Raw genomic sequence first — 17,763 nt, 5'->3', positions numbered from 1 at the left:
AATCAATCTCAATATAATATAATGAACTTATATAGCGCCTAGTTCCAATTTAGAATTGCTCACTGGCGCTTTACATCAACACAACATGTATGATATACAAATATAAAACTGGCATGATAAAAACCACATAAATTCGATGATGACATAATATATTATAATAAAATACATACTAAGAGTCCAAATTATATGCCCTACAGAAAAGCTCAGTTTTTAACCGTTTTCTAAAGATAAATGGATTTTCACTATTTTTAGTTTCAATACTGATGGAGTTCCACAGTCGGGGGGCATGGTGGTAAAAGGATTTCTCATGAAAAACTAGCAATTTTGGGGGTTCCCTTAGGATATTTAAATTAGCAGATCTTAAATTTCGACTGGGTTCATAAAGGTGGATAAGTTCCTGAATGTAAACAGGAGCAGAATTGTTTAAGCAATTGAAAACATGGGTGAGTATTTTAAATTCAATTCTAAACTTTACAGGTAGCCAGTGTAGGTCCTCCAAAATCGGGGTGATATGCTCACGCTTTTTAGATAACGTTACCAGTCGAGCTGCTTTGTTCTGTATCTTTTGGAGTCGATTTATGACATTATTATCACAACCATAGAGCAAGCTATTGCAATAATCAAGGCGGCTAAGAATCAAAGAGACAACAAGAAGTTTAGTAGTATTAATATCAAGAAGCCTTCGAATAGCACCAATAGATCTAAGATAAAGATTGCAGGATCTGGTTACATTAGTGACATGGACAGAGATGTTTAATTTGGTATCAAATAAAACTCTTAAGTTTCTCACAGGCAATATACACGCAAACCATCTTCATGTCAATTGTAAACACCATACAAAATTTGGTGACTATTGGTTTAGTGGTTTCGGAGCGTTGATGTTACCAATAATCCAATTTGCCAAATATATTATAAGATAATCATTACAATTCTCTCTCATTATTCATATTGGCACCATCTATTACCTATAATGCAAATTATACTCATAGCAGCAAGCAACAAAAATGGTTATCATTTCAGAGTATTCCCATAGATGGTTCATGATATATGCGAAATTTCAAGCTTTGATATGCTTTGTCTACTCTATTCCACGAACTTATCTACTTCCTATTTGTGTGTTTGTCTATGTGTTGTGTCTGTGTGCGTATCTGATTGTGTTTATTTTATTTGAAAGATTAATTTTTCTGTTTATTATTATTTTTCAGTGATGTGAAATTTTTAATTGGTTCATCACGGAAACCAGTTTTTGCACATCGTTGTATTTTATCAGCAAGGTGCGCTGTGTTCAAAGCCATGTTTGCTGAAAAGTCAGGAGCAACAGAAAAAGATGTACCTCTTGTTCTTTCCGATATGTCACCTGATATATTTTTGGCCATGTTGGAATTCATATATACAAATTGTGTCACTCTGTCTTCAAAAACGGTAATTATCATGTGTTTTGCACATGCCTTATGTGTTTGTTTATCATTATATGATAATGTTTCAGTGAACTAAAACGGAGTAAAGAGTCTCGTGGCAATTCTACATTTAATTCAGGGCAGATTCATTCTTTTGACTTGATATGAAAATGAGTCAATTCAGTTTTATGCGGCAGTCCATTCCGGCCATCGTCGGGTTGTCTGATAAAAGGTTTCTCATTGTAATGTTCTTTCTTTTTTAACTTATAACATGCATAGAAAAGAGATTTCTCCCTAATTAGACTGCAAATTTAATTATTCTTAATGACTTAATTAGGCCAAATTTACAACCCGTCAATCAAGTATTAAAATTTCTGTAAACACAAAAGGAGAAAATTGCATTATATTTATTAATGTGTGTATTTTTAACAAATAATAATAATAATAATAATAATAATAATAATAATAATAATAATAATAATAATAATATTAACAGTAAGAATGATGGTGATGATGATGATGATGATGATAATAGTAATAATAATAATAATAATAATAATAATAATAATAATAATAATAATAATAATAATAATAATAATAATGATAATAATAATCTTATACTAATAGATGAAAGATTATATGACCCTTAAACAAAGAACGATTAAAGAATAGTTTACAGGACATTAAAATATTCTTTCAAGGCTTGAAATATATATAAAATCTTTAAAGGTGTTTTGGGGCATATTTTGCACTGATGAAATAATATTTTAGATTTCAGAATATTTTCGTTTACTAAGATTTTTGTAACACAAAGGAGTCATGTGTTGTCTTTCAATTTTTGATGTTAACAAAGCAAAAATCCATACCAGAATCTAAATGAAGTGCAATTGAAAGATATAATGCACGTTAAATATTGTGCTTTCAATTAATCTCTAATCCAGATCAAATCGGGGCATAGCTTGTAATAATAATAATTATAATAATAATAATTCTATCCAATACCATATATTTATATTTTACTTATTTCATCAGCATCATCGTGTAGCTCTGATCAAAACCATCCATTACCGTTAGCAACTCAAACGTTGTTGTGCTCAAAGTAATTCCATCAGCTTCTTCAGCATAACATTTATTATTACATATCAAATTTCAAACCATATCCACAATTTATGAGTATTTGTCTTGTATTCACTTTTTTCTTTTTTGCATCGCTAGTATGATTGTTTAAAATATAACTAATGGAGAACCCACAATCATTCAGAGGAAATGAAAGCTATTACGAACAGGCACTCGTCCATTTTAATTATTAAACTGCTGTTTTAAGAAAATTAACATAGATCGAGACAAATTTAAAAAAACAAAAAAACTTGAGCTTTTATATAGCGCAATATCCATTAAAGTGCTCAAAGCTCTTTACAAGGGGTCCCTAGCCAACACCACTTAACATGTGGAACAAGACATGACACCTGTTAGGCGATATTACAAATTTTTTTTCAGACAGAGACAATATTGTTTACGGCCAGATACTCATTTTACATCTGAGTACTGTGAGGGATGTGAGTAAAGAGCCTTTTCCAAGGACTCAACTACATCTTAGACTCAGGACCTTCTGATCTGAAAGCGAGTGTCATACCACTGGACCACATAGCCACACAAATTTATAATTGTAAAGCCTTTACCAGTAAAAAAAATATCACATCCATTCTTTAAAAAACAAAAATAGGGTTGGGGATCAAAATTATTACATACAGGTCGTGTTAAATCTTTTGAGCCATCAATGATCAAAATCAGGTAATAAAGTCTGTAGGATTGCATAAATGAATCTGGTGGCAGGGTGGCCACATGGCAATTTACAACATCAAATAAATTATCATTATCCCTAGCTGATTTTATAAATAACCATTTAAGTCAATGAATATAAAATTAACCTTAATTTAGAAAAGATTTGCAAGTTACTCGTATATCAATCTGTAAAAAAAAGAAGGTTTATAATCTAAAAATTTATCAGTAATTCTGTGCTTGCTGGTAAAAAATTTAACATGGAATAATTTTGACCCTAATCCTATTTTTTTTAAAAAAGAATTAATGTGATATTTTTGACTGGTAAAGGCTTGACAATTATAAATTATTTGAAATTGTTTGATCATCCATCTGAAAAATATATTGAATTATGTGTGAAATTTAAATTTTCAGGCAATTGATGTGTTAGCAACATCCCTTGAGTATGGACTTGATGATCTCCGAAATGTAAGTGTTATTTTTGTACCTGTTTTTTGAGCTTGTTTGTTATTCTTGCTCCATGAATTTACTTTAATATATTGAGGATTTTCCCGAATGCATGTCCCAGAATGCAATGCAGTTGACACCACATAAGTTGACTCTGCTTTTGTTATGAGTTCAAGAGGGAAATTATGATCAAGTTCATTGTTGCTAGTAACAAAGTACAAATATGTATTCATTGTTCCTTTTCGCCATAGAGGAAAGAAACTACACGCCCAGCTTTCATATTTATGCATCATTACTTGCTGGCTCTTCTAAGGAGGGAATGAGTGTAGAAGGGGATGGGGTGAAATCAGAAGCGACACTGAATACATTGTGAAGTAGACATGTATACTTAAAGAAGCAGTGAGCAGTTACCCTATTACTATAAGGAGGACTGGGTGGATAGTTCCCCGGGTAGTTAATGCCGAGCTGCCTACTTGGAGTTTCAAAAATTCGTAGTTTCCAGGGAAAAAAAGAAAAAGTCACTTTAGATAGCTTTAGAAATAAATAATTTGTCCTCAGCATGATCTAAAATGCTTCAAAGTCCTGAATATAAATTCTACGAAACTAAACCTTTCATTTTCAACAAGATTTATTGAGTCAAAGAGGCTTATGCAGTTCTGTAGCTGGAGCCAAAAATTCGTATTTCTACGAATTTTTCGTAGTACAAGACAGGTCTGTTGAAGGATGATGACAGGGGACAAGGCTTCCTTCTCAGGAAGTTTTTGTCCCTTCAAACCTGATGTCATAACTATTCATAAGTTAATTCAATATCTGAAATGCGAGCAGGGAGAGAGAGAGAGAGAGAGAGAGAGAGAGAGGGGGGGGGGGTTAAGATTGTCTTGTTTTGTCTTTAGTCTCTTGTAAACTATGGTGGGCGTGGGCTGTATGCTTAGAGATGAAAAGGTGTCATATTGCATTGAAAGGGCGTTAAAATGGGGTTCTTGATGATGAAAACAGCACACATGTCCAATTCGAGAGTCTTATAATACCTTGATACAATCTGATTAGCTGATCGAAAACATTGCTGCCAGACAAAGAGATGGAAGGATTACTTTCATTCACTCCATGGTATGGACAAATGTGGTTGCTTTAGGATGAAGGTTGACTGGATATACCCTGGCCAGTTGTAAAGGAATGATGAATTTCCTCTCCCCTCCCCTCCTCCGACTTTCAAGTTTCCCCGCCAATAAAAAATACCATCCAAAAAAAAATAGAAGAAAGTAAAAAACAAAACAAATATATACTAAAAATGTAAGCTTGATAATTTTTTTTTTAATGTAAGAAATTTAAAAGAAAAACCAAGGCAGTAACTTTGCAGTACGATGATCATTTAGCTCGATTTTTTTCCCAGATAAATCGAATGTTGTTTTATGGGTGTCCCCAGAATATAGAAAAAAATGAAAAGGGTTTTTTAAAGTGCAAATAAACGGGGTTCCATCTCAAGTTAAATTAACATTTTTTGTTGTTTCTTCTTATTACTATGTTCACCAGGACTGATTAGGTAGCTGGGTTTGTTGGACATGGCAGAAAATGCATTAATACTTTGCAATAGTCCAACATACCGTCTTAATGATAGCAAGCTAATATTACTGTCTGTTAAACGCCACAAAAACCGGGATTGGGTTTAGGGTATGGTTCAGTAGGCAAAGCATCGAACTTGAACAATCCAAATTTTGTAATAAATCAGATATGTTTCTTACTACACAGCACTCCTGCTTGTATGGATAGCCGGGGCAAATTTAGATTTTTACATAAATAAGACAGATCAGTATTGATTCATTTTTCATTTTTGTCAAAAAGTTATAGAGTTGAAAAGTGATGCATTTTTATTTATTTAATATACAATATTATGTTAGTATAGTGGATAAAAGTTATTATGAGCACTACATTTTAGTTACGGTAGCAATGTTTTTTAAAGATTTATATTATCTATTGTTCTATAATTTTTTTATTATTTTGATTTTTGCTGTTCCCGATCTGAATTTGATAACTTGGCTTAATATGAAATTTACATGATCTCCAGCAGGAAGTTATGTTATTTACTACACTTTTCTTTGTGACGTTTTCTTCTCTCTCTCTAGATTTGTGTTGATTTCTTAGATGAAAATCTGACAACCTCCAACGCCTGTGATGTGATTCAGGCTGCTGTAACGTACAACCAAAACGACCTGAAAGAGAAAGCAATGGTCTTCATTGAGGACAACACAGTAGTATGTTGATATTCTTTTTTCTAAATTGTAGTGAAACCTCGCCATATTGCCCTCGATACACCAGGCAGGGACTCAATACATTGACAACAAATAAACTACCAACGCATGATACTTCCTCCTGTCTTACCAAGGTCCTAATTGTAGTGTTATAACAAGGTTTTGCTGTCGATACAAATTGTCAAAATAGATTATTTGCTGATGGCAGTTTCCAATAAAGTTTTATGGAAAAATTAAGCTACATTGCATTGCATGTTTCCATTGATTGGCATGTCAGGCTTAACTGGCCATGTGGGTGATTTACAGTAAGTATATATCCAAATTAAGGGAAATAATTGGGATCAGACAGTGTTACACGAGATAAAAATTTTAAAGTGATGATTGACAGAATGTCAAATAGAGCGAAATGAAAACTGCAAGAAACTTAAAACATCTCATAAAATTAAATTTCCACATCTATGGATCAACTCTCATACCTACAGTTTACCAACAAATATGTTACCATTACATTGTGTAATAGTAGAATGTCTAGATTGATCGTCATCTATGCTCATTCTTTCCATTGCATTCCACTTATGGAACAACTTCCCTGTTAGTGTTAACTCATGATCAATGTTGGGGCCTTTCAGAATGTACAGTAACAGAGAAGGAGGAATAAAAACAAAATTTAACAGACGGCCTTTTCGTCCATTTTTACCATGTGTAGTGACAGGTAATGTAAGATCACTGAAAAATAAAATTGATGAACTGTTTTCACTGTGTCGTTTTAATAGTGACTATCGTCAAGCCTCCATAATAGCGTTAACAGAGACTTGGCTATCTCCTCACATACCATCATCATGTTTTAATATTGAACAATATTCACTATTTCGAGGAGATCGGACTAATGTAAATAAACGAACTGGGGGTGGGGTGTGCACATATATTAACAACAAATGGTGCCACCCCAATAACAGTCAGATAAAGAAAATGTATTGTGACGATTATATTGAATTTATTACTGTTTCGTCACGACCATATTATCTACCCCGAGAATATACTCATGTCATCATCATCAACGTCTACATTCCACCATCATCAGACAACACCACAGCGAAAAATATTTTGAGGAAAGAAATACAGGACATTCAAATTAAGTCACCTGATGCCGTATTGATGGTCACTGGCGATTTTAACCAATGTAACGATTTTACTCTCCCGGGACTTCATCAATACGTGGACTGCGAGACAAGGGACAAAAAAACATTAGATTTATTCCTGTGTAATATTAAAAATAGTTATAAATGTTTACCCCGTGCCCCATTAGGTTTATCTGACCACTGCATGCTCTTGCTACTCCCCACCTACCGCCCTGTTTTTAAACGTGTAAAACCAGTAAAGAAAAGTGTACAGATCTGGAACGGAAGTGTGTGTGAAGATTTGCGTGGTTGTTTTGAATGCACTGACTGGAATGTTTTTATCGAATCATGTGATAGTGTGGATGAGCTGAATGACTGTGTGAGTGAGTATTTAAAATTCTGTGAACAGCTAGTGTCTTGTAAAAAAAGAAATAAAATATTATCCTAACAACAAGCCTTGGATAACAAAAGATCTAAAACTTTTATTGAACCAAAAGAAAACTCTCTATACTAGTGGAAACAAAAAAGATCTGAAAACAAAACAAAAAGAGATAAAGAGGGTAATATCTAGTTGTAGAGATAAGTACAAAAATAAAATTGAAAAATGCTTTTCTTCTGGGGATATACGGGACACGTGGCGGGGGCTTAAAACTGCTGTGAACTATAATCCAAAGCCCACGATTATATCAGAAGATATCGAAATTGAAACTTTAAATAAATTTTATTCACGTTTCGACACAGCAAACAAATTTGATATTGAAAATGAAAAACATAAAATTAGACAGGGCTTTGGAAGATGAAATGACTATTGAGGTCAGTGAAGAGGAAACGAGATTCGTATTTTCGAAACTAAACGAGAGGAAGGCTGCTGGGCCGGATGGATTGAAAGGAAAACTATTAAAGGAATGTGCCCACCAGCTTTCCCCCATTTATACACATATTTTTAACTGGTCCCTCCAATGCGTTTCGATCCCTGAAATTTGGAAAACTTCAAAAATTATTCCTGTTCCAAAAAAAGAAAAACTTGAAACTATGAACGATCTCAGACCTGTTGCACTGACTTCAATAGTCATGAAATCTTTAGAAAAACTTGTTCTTGTTAAAATTAGGAATCAGTTTATGCCATTGAGTGATAGTCATCAATTTGCTTACAAACCAGGACGTGGCGTAGAGGATGCCATTTTGCTGTTTACAAACAACATCTACAGGCATCTAGATCACGCTAGGAGCTATTGCAGATTGCTTTTTGCAGATTTTTCTTCAGCGTTCAATACAATGCAACCTCAGTTGGTTGTTCAAAAATTGACTAGTCTGAATTTAAACAAGTATATAATTGTTTGGGTGCTCGAATTTCTTACGGAGAGAGCACAATATGTTCAATTAGGACAAAACAAATCTTCCTGTATAACTACAAATACTGGTGCTCCTCAGGGTTGTGTATTGTCCCCTGTATTATTCACAATATACACGAATGACTGTAGAAGTCAAAACCTGAGTGTACCTTTAATAAAGTTTGCAGATGACACCGCTCTTCAAGGCCTCATAACAAATGGCAACGAAGTGGCTTATAGGCAAGAAATTGATAGATTTGTGTCTTAGTGTGATGCCCACCACCTAGAGCTTAACATAAGCAAGACAAAGGAGCTAGTGATTGACTTTAGGAGAGTGAAGGAACCGATAGAACCGTTAAAATTAAAGGACCAATTCGTCCAGCGAGTTCCTCACTACAAATACCTTGGTGTAACGATTGATGACAGGCTCAAGTGGGATGAACACTTGAAAATAATTAGGCATAAGATGTGCAGACGTACATATTTTTTATCAAAACTCTCTCAGTTTAGAATAGATAAAACCCTCTGCACATTATTTTATAGAGCAGTCATCGAAAGTGTTTTGTCATTTTGTATAACAGCTTGGGGAGGCAATTGCTTAGCAGTGGAAAGGAACAAAATAAATTCAAATATTAAAAAATCCATTAAACGCTATATAAATGATGTTGACGATGTAGATCTTTTATACGAGAAATTTTGTATAAATAAAATAACTAAAATATTAAATGACCAGTATCATCCACTAAGACCATCAATTATTATGTCAGAAAGAAGTGGTCGCCCTTTCTCTATTTCAACGAAAACAGAGAGACACCGAAAATCTTTTCTGCCGTCCAGTATTAGGCTTTATAACAACAAGCAATAATCATTTTATATAATTATTTCTCATTTTTACTTTTAAAAAAATATAAATATTAATTTATTAATTTATTTGTTTTGCAATCTTTTCAATTTTCAATTTATAGTGACAGTTTTAACTATTTTACAGTGTTTGAAATTATTCATATTATAAAGCGCAGCTCTGGTTATAGAGCTGCTCCTTTTTTTATATATATACATCCTATTTCCATTGTATTTTTATCTTATGTGTAAATTATAACACGTCTGTACAAAAAATTTCCTTTTTGGGATGCAATAAAGTATTATTATTATTATTATTATTAATCTATATGTCCAATCACAGTATGTATAACATCTCTGGTTGAAACAGAAACAGATTGATACGAAAGACTGATATAGAAAAGTATACAAACAAACATTTAATAGTTTTTCAGGCAATGTAAAATGAGAATAAAAAGGGGTTGTTTTTTTTTTGGTATTTTTTTAATGGTCTATATTTGATTTAATAGGGCATTGCTTAATCAAATTTTAATATTCTTTTTTCTTTCTTTCCTATTCAGGACGTATTTAAATCCAAAGGTTTTCAAGAAATCAGTGAGGATACGCTGGTGTCCATCTTGAGATCCAGTCGACTTGATATGGATGAACTGGAACTCTTGAAATCTGTAAAGGAGTGGGCCAATGTCAACTCGGTAGGCAATTGATATAGTATTATTATTATTATTATTATTATTATATTATTATTATTTATTCTGTCCCTCCAGGAAAATGCGGCCGCATCGGATCCGATGCGGCCGCATCCTGTGGCCTTCCGCATCCGACTCCGCATCCGTCAGCAAAAAGCTTAAAATAAAAACAATAAAAAATTGCCTCTTTTTTTTTTTTTTACAGAAAATGTTGGCCTTGTATTTTTTTCCTCGTAAATCATCTCTCTGTTAAGTATTATTATATTTGTTATTTTCAATATATAATGTAAGCATTTGAGTGTATTCCTCTTTGTTGGATTTTGTGCTTGTGTCCGGATGAAACTTATAGATGATCTCAAACTAAGTACATTGGTGGTATGCTCTTGGAATCTACATCTGATCCCGATTTGTTCCTAGTTCCCCTTTGTCTTACTTTTTCTTGGGTGCTTTATTAATTGTAATTCTAGAACTTTTTACTATCCCATTTTCTTCCTCTTTACTGGCGCTGATATGACCTTAATGTGTTGCAAGCGCAGTAAAACCCTAAAAAACAAAACAAACAATAGTCTGGTATATATTTCTGCTTTTTAGTCGTTTTTAATGAAAATATAGCTTTTAAACCTATCAGTATTCATATTTATTGTGAAAATTAGATTTTGGGGGTTACAAAAGCACGCAAGAACATGCACAAATGTCGGATTTTTGGCATAATTTATGGCATAATTTATGGCATAATTTTCCTTTTTTTTTGGCATATTGGCATAATTTTGCCCCAAATATGGCATAATTCCGCGGGGACAGATTATTCCATGCCCTGAACTATCCACTACATGATTGAGTGGTATCATAACTTCTTGGTGAACAGATCCCAAACTGTCAAACTCGGTTCCAGTGTATCAGCGTCAAAATCCCTTTCAAACGGATGTCCTCAGGGATGCGTAAGCTCTCCGCTGCTTTACATCATATACACAAATGATTGCGTATCAGAGACACCGGGTTGTGACATCATTAAATACGCAGACGACACAGCAGTGCTTGGCCTCCTGAATGACAGCCAGTCAGAAAATTCATACCTCCAGCAAATCAACAAATTTCATTTGTGGTGTGTCAACAACCAGTTAGAGTTAAATGTAACGAAGACGGAAGAGCAATTTTTTTACTCTCGACAAAACAACATCCAGAAAACACATACAAAAATCCATGACCAAACTGTAAAAACCATTGACCATTTCAAATACCTCGGAATTACCATCTACAAAGACCTCCGCTTCACAACACATTCTGACATTATTCACAAAAAATGTGCCCAGCGGCTCTATATTCTAAGGAAACTACGATCGTTTGATGTCAGCACAAAGACGCTCAAACAAGTATACAACTCCCTGGTTTTAAGCGTCCTCACATACGGAATTTCAGTATGGTACGGAGTGTGCCATATTAAACAAAGATGCAAACTCCAACGAATCATCAGGGAGGCATAAAAAATTATCAATATCAAACTTGACAGCCTTGATTCCATTTACAACAACGCTGTTGCAAGCAAGGCGAGAAGCATCTTACAGCAACGTCACCTCACATTAATCTCACATAATTCATATTTAGGATTCATTAGGTCTAGTAAAATCTAAGACTGTATGCAAAGATTCATGACAATACTTATCACAGGTTGAGAGGAACAAATCAAAATGTTTGATCATGTATTTCGAAGTGGACTATGGAGAAAAAAAAACTAAGTGGAGATTTGTTGTCATAGATATAGAATTAGAAAAATTAAACATTTGTGGCTATTCGCTTAATTGTGATAAGAATGGCCTTACAATGCTGAAAATTTAACGAATAGAATGTGTGTTAAAACTAACCAACTTCTCATAGTTTATCACAGTGTCTGGATATACAGAGCACAAAATTTATTTTTATTTTGCAGTGGTTTAAAGTTTGAAGCCCATCTATTATAAGTCAGTGAAGACTACAGTCTGAGCCAGAGACATTCCTTATCAACTATTTTGTTCACTATTGAGTCTGTTTATTCATAGTCATAATTTAACAATTACACGGTTTCCACTTTAAGCAGCTTTCGATTTTAAGATATTTTGTTTTTGGCAAGTCTGTATTCATTAATCTTTATGTTAGACGCGTTTTTTCAATATGCATTATCAATCAATTGCTTTTCATGGATTCACAGAATGCCAGCAATCAAGTGTTACCAGTGGTAGTAATGGTAGTAGTGGTAAGAATTGTAATTGTAGTAGTGGTGGTGGTGGTGGTGATGGTAGTTGTAGAATGAATAACACTTGATAGATCATTACTCTGTTCATGGATTCTCAAAATGTGCAACAATCTATCGAGTGGTACTCATTCTGCAGATCAGTACTGCTTTTACTACTACTACTACTACCACCATCATCACAACTACACTGCTATGACTGCCACGACTCATGTTGTCATGTCAGTGGGTTAAATGGCCCTGTGGGTTATTTAAATATCAACATTAAAAGAAATAATTGGGGCCAGGCACTAATGCACGAGATAACAATCTTAAATTGACAATTGACATAATATCAAGTAGAGCGAAATGAAAACTGCAAGAAAAACAAAATATCTCATAAAATCACTGCTGGATTGTTGTGCATTCCATGAAAAGCACTGAGCAAAGGATTGATCGCGCAAATTGAAAGAATGTGCCTACCATTAATTTTTTTTTAATTTATAAAGGACCTTTATTGGTTAAAGTATGCATTTATTGTGACCTAATACAGTTTTATTTCAATATTTTAGATTTTTTATAAATGTTCCTATGTAACAAAATAAATGTATTCAATATCTCTATGAATAGAGATTGGAAGGTAAGAAAATGCGGCTGTCAGAGTCAACAGACTATGAATCTTTGTTTATAATGTTAACATGAAAAACTGGTATACCAATACTAATTATTTTTATTGACAGGTCATCAGTGCAAAGAAAGCATATGAAGTGGCTCGACAAGCAATCAAACATATCAGGTTGCCTCTTCTTTCCCCCGAGGAGCTAACCACTTTAGAGGAAGAAAGCAAAAAAGATGAATTTATTCCTGTAAGTTATTTTTTTCTTTTCATATTACAATCTCTACCAACAACCACCTGTACTTTTCATTTAGCTTTGTTGATATAGGTGATTCAATATTTTTCTTCTTTGTTGGATGTAGCCTCTTAAACAGCTTGATTATGACTGGCTGGTTGATTTAAGATTTCTGTGGGTCTGGCTGTTCTTACCCACAGTATCTTACATTTAGTTGACATCACTATTTTACTACTCAATGAAGAAAGTTGTTTTTTTGTGTGTGTGTGTGTTTTTTTTCCTTGTTTTGTTCTGTTCTCAAGCATATTAGCATTCACAATAAACATTTTACCTGGAATATAGTATATTTTACTTTACCCCCATCCACTCATCTGTGAAAACTGCTCAAGGCTGTAGACGAATGGCATGATATTATAAAAGCGCTGTCACAAAAAGGACACAATATGACCTGCTAAGAGAATGAATTAAACTTAGTGAAGTGCATTGTGCATACTGCAACTGTGGGTGTGTACTATAAATATTTTATAGCGCCATAATCTGACCCCATCACCAATAATACAAGTTATATTGAATTATGAATCGGCAATAGAATTAGATATAATAACTTTTTATTTTCACAGGTTGGACTCTTTGCTTACGCCTGGAAACTTCATGCCTTAAAACAAGGGGAGAAGGAGAATATTTTGTCAATACGTCGAAGAGGGACAGCTTCTCGAGAACATCACAGATACTTGACAGAAAATAATTCTAAATAAAAACGTTGTATGACATCCAAAGACATTAATATCAGAGAGTCAGTGTTGAAATATTTTGTTCATTTGAGATTTGATTTTATAAGAAATCCTAGAGACTCAGGTCTACTTTATTTATTGTTAATACGATTTTTTTTTCAATTATTGCATAGACCATTTGAAAATAGAACCGTTTTCAAACATAATTAACAGATGATTTGATGAGTTTATAGGTTTTAAAAATTTTCAAACTTGCGAAATGACAATTTAAAGAGATAATGGCAAGCTTATCATAATATTTAATAATTTTGAAGTCATTATTTGTCTTTTTACCGCTTTAGGTACATACTTGATGTGAACCATAGAACAGCATTATATTGAGTTATTTAAGTTTTTTTTTTTGTTTGTTTTTGTTTTTTTTGTTTGTTTTTTTTTAAATATATATACAAAATATTTAAAATGCATTGTTGGTAAGTGTTGCTTTATGGAACTGTGATGTTTTTATGATTATGTATTATCAAAATCATTCACTATAATTTTCAAACGAGTTGATATCATTACTTATATAATTAATTTTGGTGAGAAATGTGTCCTATTTTAGGTCAAATGGCAGTGTCTTTTTTAAACCATGTGATTGTTGTGTAATACTTTTCTTTGTATGGTATTTCTTATTATTTTATTATCTTTCATTTTTATCAAAAGTGGAAGGTTTTTTTATGAATACAGGATGTATTGATTTTGTTTATTCTATTTCATGTCACCATCCCCAGAGTTATATTTATGTACTATTTATTACAACACAGCCATAAATAAATGAACTCGGTTTTTTTTCTTATTTCCGTCCATAAACATGTTGTTTTATACAAAATTTAGAGTATTCAATACTGATTTGATTATTATTATGACTTGTAAGCTCAAATTGATGTCACTCACTTCTTTCTTGGAAGGTATTGATCTGCTAATTCATCTTTAAATCATTTATTTATTTGTTTGTTGTTGTTGTTTGTTTTTTATTGTTTTGTTGGGTTTTTTTCTCTTAAAGTTATAATATTTCATAAATGACTTATTTTAACGTTTTCACCAAGAGATGGTTGTATTACCTTTTTGTGAAAATGTTTAGATCTGCATTTAAAACCAAAGAAATTGCAGGGGCGTATTATGATTTTTAAAAATATTCCCTCTCGTCTTTAAAGAGTTAAAAGCCACTCTCTCCTTGTGCAGTTCTTAATAATCCTCATATTATTTGGGCAGCGGTTAAGATTTTATTTTTTTACTTTCTCCTCTTTTTGTTAATCATTATACCTTATAATATTGTCGACGTTTTATGTTTGAATTATTACTTTTATTTTTTTATCATATTTTATTTTTCATCTTAATAAAAATAGCAAATATAACAAAATTATGATATATGAAGTATAAATAAATAGATAATTTAAATCACCCCTTGTTTGTTACAACATTGCTGTTATAAAGTGAAATTTGAGTAGTTCTCTGGTTACTGATGTTCTTAGTTTTGCTTAGGCAGAACAAGATACAAAGCATTTTTGGCGCTATGAATATTTGTCATCGAGTTTCATTCAATCTCTCTCTCTCTCTCTCTCTCTCTCTCTCTCTCTCTCTCTCTCTCTCTCTCTCTCTCTCTCTCTCTCTATATATATATATATATATATATATATATATATATATATATATATATATATATATTATATATGAAATCTCGATATAACCCCCCCCTCCCCCCCCCCCCCCACACACACACACACACACCACCACCACCACCACCACCACCACCAGTATATCGCCTTCCTCGCTTATCACAATCCTTACAATGTATTAACTTCACGATAGTTCTAGTAAGGGGTATACCGCCAACCCTGTCAGGACCCCAATAACAGTATAATGAGATCTTACCGTATACGTCATTGAATGGATTGCATTGATCTTGTGATGTCTTGGGTTCGATTTCCCACCAGATCGGCCTTTAGTTACAATTAGGTGTGTATTTGGAATAGTATATAGCGAGCATAAAACGGAATAGAACCGTTAATAATTCACAAAAACGAAACGATGTTTCGGACGTTTCGGGTTTTGCCTTTGTCAACAAAACACGATGAATGAGAGACTAATAAATAATAATAAATACGTTATATGGTGCCACAGCAAAGACACTAAAGACCAATTAGAGATGAGAGGATCCTTTTAAGGCATTTAACATTTGAACTTCAGTTGACAGAGCCGACTTGGGTATCGATTTCTTGAGATTCAATTGTTTTGTTCTTCTTTAACAGATGTCAGATGCACAACAGGTGGAAAGAAAAGAAACTTTTTTTTTTACATTGGAAAAACATGATATTTAATAAGAATTCTTAAAGCTGTGTCTATTGTTGTTGTTTTTTTTTTTTTTTGTTTTTTTTTGGAGGGGAGGGTAGTGCTTAGGCCACTGGGACTCCCCCTCCCCCCCCCCCCCCCCCCCCCCCCCTTTGGGAGTTTATGCCACTATGTTTTTCAAATAACAGAACTTATTGGCCATACAAATTCCACTGTTACCGTAGAAATAAGTGTCATTTAAGAGAGTTATGGCCCTTTGAAAAAAGTGAGTTGTGTCCCCTTGCAAAAAAGAGACAACATTTCTTTCAAAGGCTCTGGAGACTACAATATTAATTCAAATATATGCAAATTGGGTATCAAACTGAAGGAAATTGAATATACTATCAAACTATGTGCACAAGCTTTCAATTTGTAAATATTATATAGATTCACAGAAAGTTGAAACAATTTGTCAGTAATCTCATGAAGTGTCATATCTAAACTTATGGGCTATTTCAGTGTTTTACACAAAAATTATTTTAAATATGGCCAAAAACAGCATGTTCATTAAAAATGTAGCACTGAAGAAAGCCATGGCCCAAGCCTCAACAACAACCTTCATATTTCTCCGTCACAGGAAAAACTAAAAGTGTACGCAACCCTTAAATTTTTCTCCACTTTGTGGGATGCCAAATTCATCAAAATTTTCATTCTTTTTAAACATGGTATTGATGTCCAGTTGTCACATTTAAAAGTAAGTTGAAGGTGTGGTAAAAAAATAGATATATCATGAAAAAAGACTAATTTGTTCACAACCCAAGTGAAGCATCATTACCGAAGACTTTTGAACGAAATCGCATTGTTATATTATGAAGAATAATTGATACTCAAAAGGGATTCTTGATTCAAGATGCAGTAAGTACATAAAAACAATATCCTTATGTGTTTTGCAAACATGCTTTACTCCTTAACAGTTTGCACTGCTCACCAATTTATTACATATCCTCATCATCAGTAGCAAAATCCTCTTCGTCCTCTGAAGTGTCGTCAAGGAAATCACTGTCAAAGCTATCACTACCATCCTCGGCATATGTATCTTCGTCAGTACTGGTGCAGCTTTCTTCATACACAATTTCCTGCAACTCATCTGGAATGAAAGCATCTTTGAACCACTGTACTTCCAATTCAGTTGCAGAATTTCTCTGCCAACCGTTATCCTCTGGTTTTGGAATGCTAGGATTCTGGCACACTGCATTCCTCCAAATGAGAGTTTGAATGTTGGCTCTTGATATGTGCAGTGACAATACTTGACTACAAGGAGGCATCTGACACAGATCAATTCCACCACTGCATGAGATGGTACCTTTCTTTCCTTTGAAACGCTGGCGAACTATGTCATACCTCACTTTGTTGACACTTGTGCATGAGGTTTTGCCATACAGCTTGCACACAAATGACTCTAACATGAGACAGTCATTACTCGAAACAGCTGCTGATGTTCCAAATCTGGAGAAGAGAATTCTAAGATCTTCCTCCTTTTGAAGAAATTTTAGAGCTTTCAGCTTTCCTTGCCCAGCAAAGCAACTTGTTGTGTCACAGCATGTGAATGCATGGACACCAAGTAATGCATCACACATCTGTTTAGACAAAGTCTTTGCAATCTGAGAGACATTGATTTGTCGCCTGTTGTTGCTACAGCCAGTATCAAAAATCAGGGTCTTTCCAATTGTCTCTGAGAATGAAAGGAGAAGTAAGAAGACATCCGTGTCTGGTGATCTGACAACAATTGTTTCACAGTTTGGTTGGCGGGAAGCATATTGACAGTGC

The 17,763-nt window shown here is 33.6% G+C and overlaps 1 protein-coding gene across 1 annotated transcript in view; it reads left to right on the top strand.

The window, feature by feature from the left end:
• LOC144962810 (BTB/POZ domain-containing protein 19-like) overlaps positions 1-15,071 on the top strand; it is a 17,359-nt gene extending 2,288 nt beyond the window's left edge. Inside the window, exons 2-7 of the mRNA XM_078896084.1 lie at positions 1,206-1,422; positions 3,591-3,644; positions 5,744-5,872; positions 9,719-9,850; positions 12,788-12,913; positions 13,519-15,071. Coding sequence (XP_078752210.1) covers positions 1,206-1,422; positions 3,591-3,644; positions 5,744-5,872; positions 9,719-9,850; positions 12,788-12,913; positions 13,519-13,653 — 793 coding nt within the window. The 3' untranslated portion in view covers positions 13,654-15,071. The remainder of the gene's footprint in view (positions 1-1,205; positions 1,423-3,590; positions 3,645-5,743; positions 5,873-9,718; positions 9,851-12,787; positions 12,914-13,518) is intronic.
• The last annotated feature ends 2,692 nt before the right edge of the window (positions 15,072-17,763 follow it).

Source organism: Berghia stephanieae, chromosome 1 (assembly GCF_034508935.2).
Source record: "Berghia stephanieae isolate SIO BIC M18660-M18661 chromosome 1, UCSD_Bste_1.3, whole genome shotgun sequence".
In the NCBI taxonomy this organism is placed as follows: domain Eukaryota; kingdom Metazoa; phylum Mollusca; class Gastropoda; order Nudibranchia; family Aeolidiidae; genus Berghia; species Berghia stephanieae.
The sequence above is the reverse complement of the archived record's forward strand: the minus strand, read 5'-3'. Positions and strand labels throughout refer to the sequence as shown.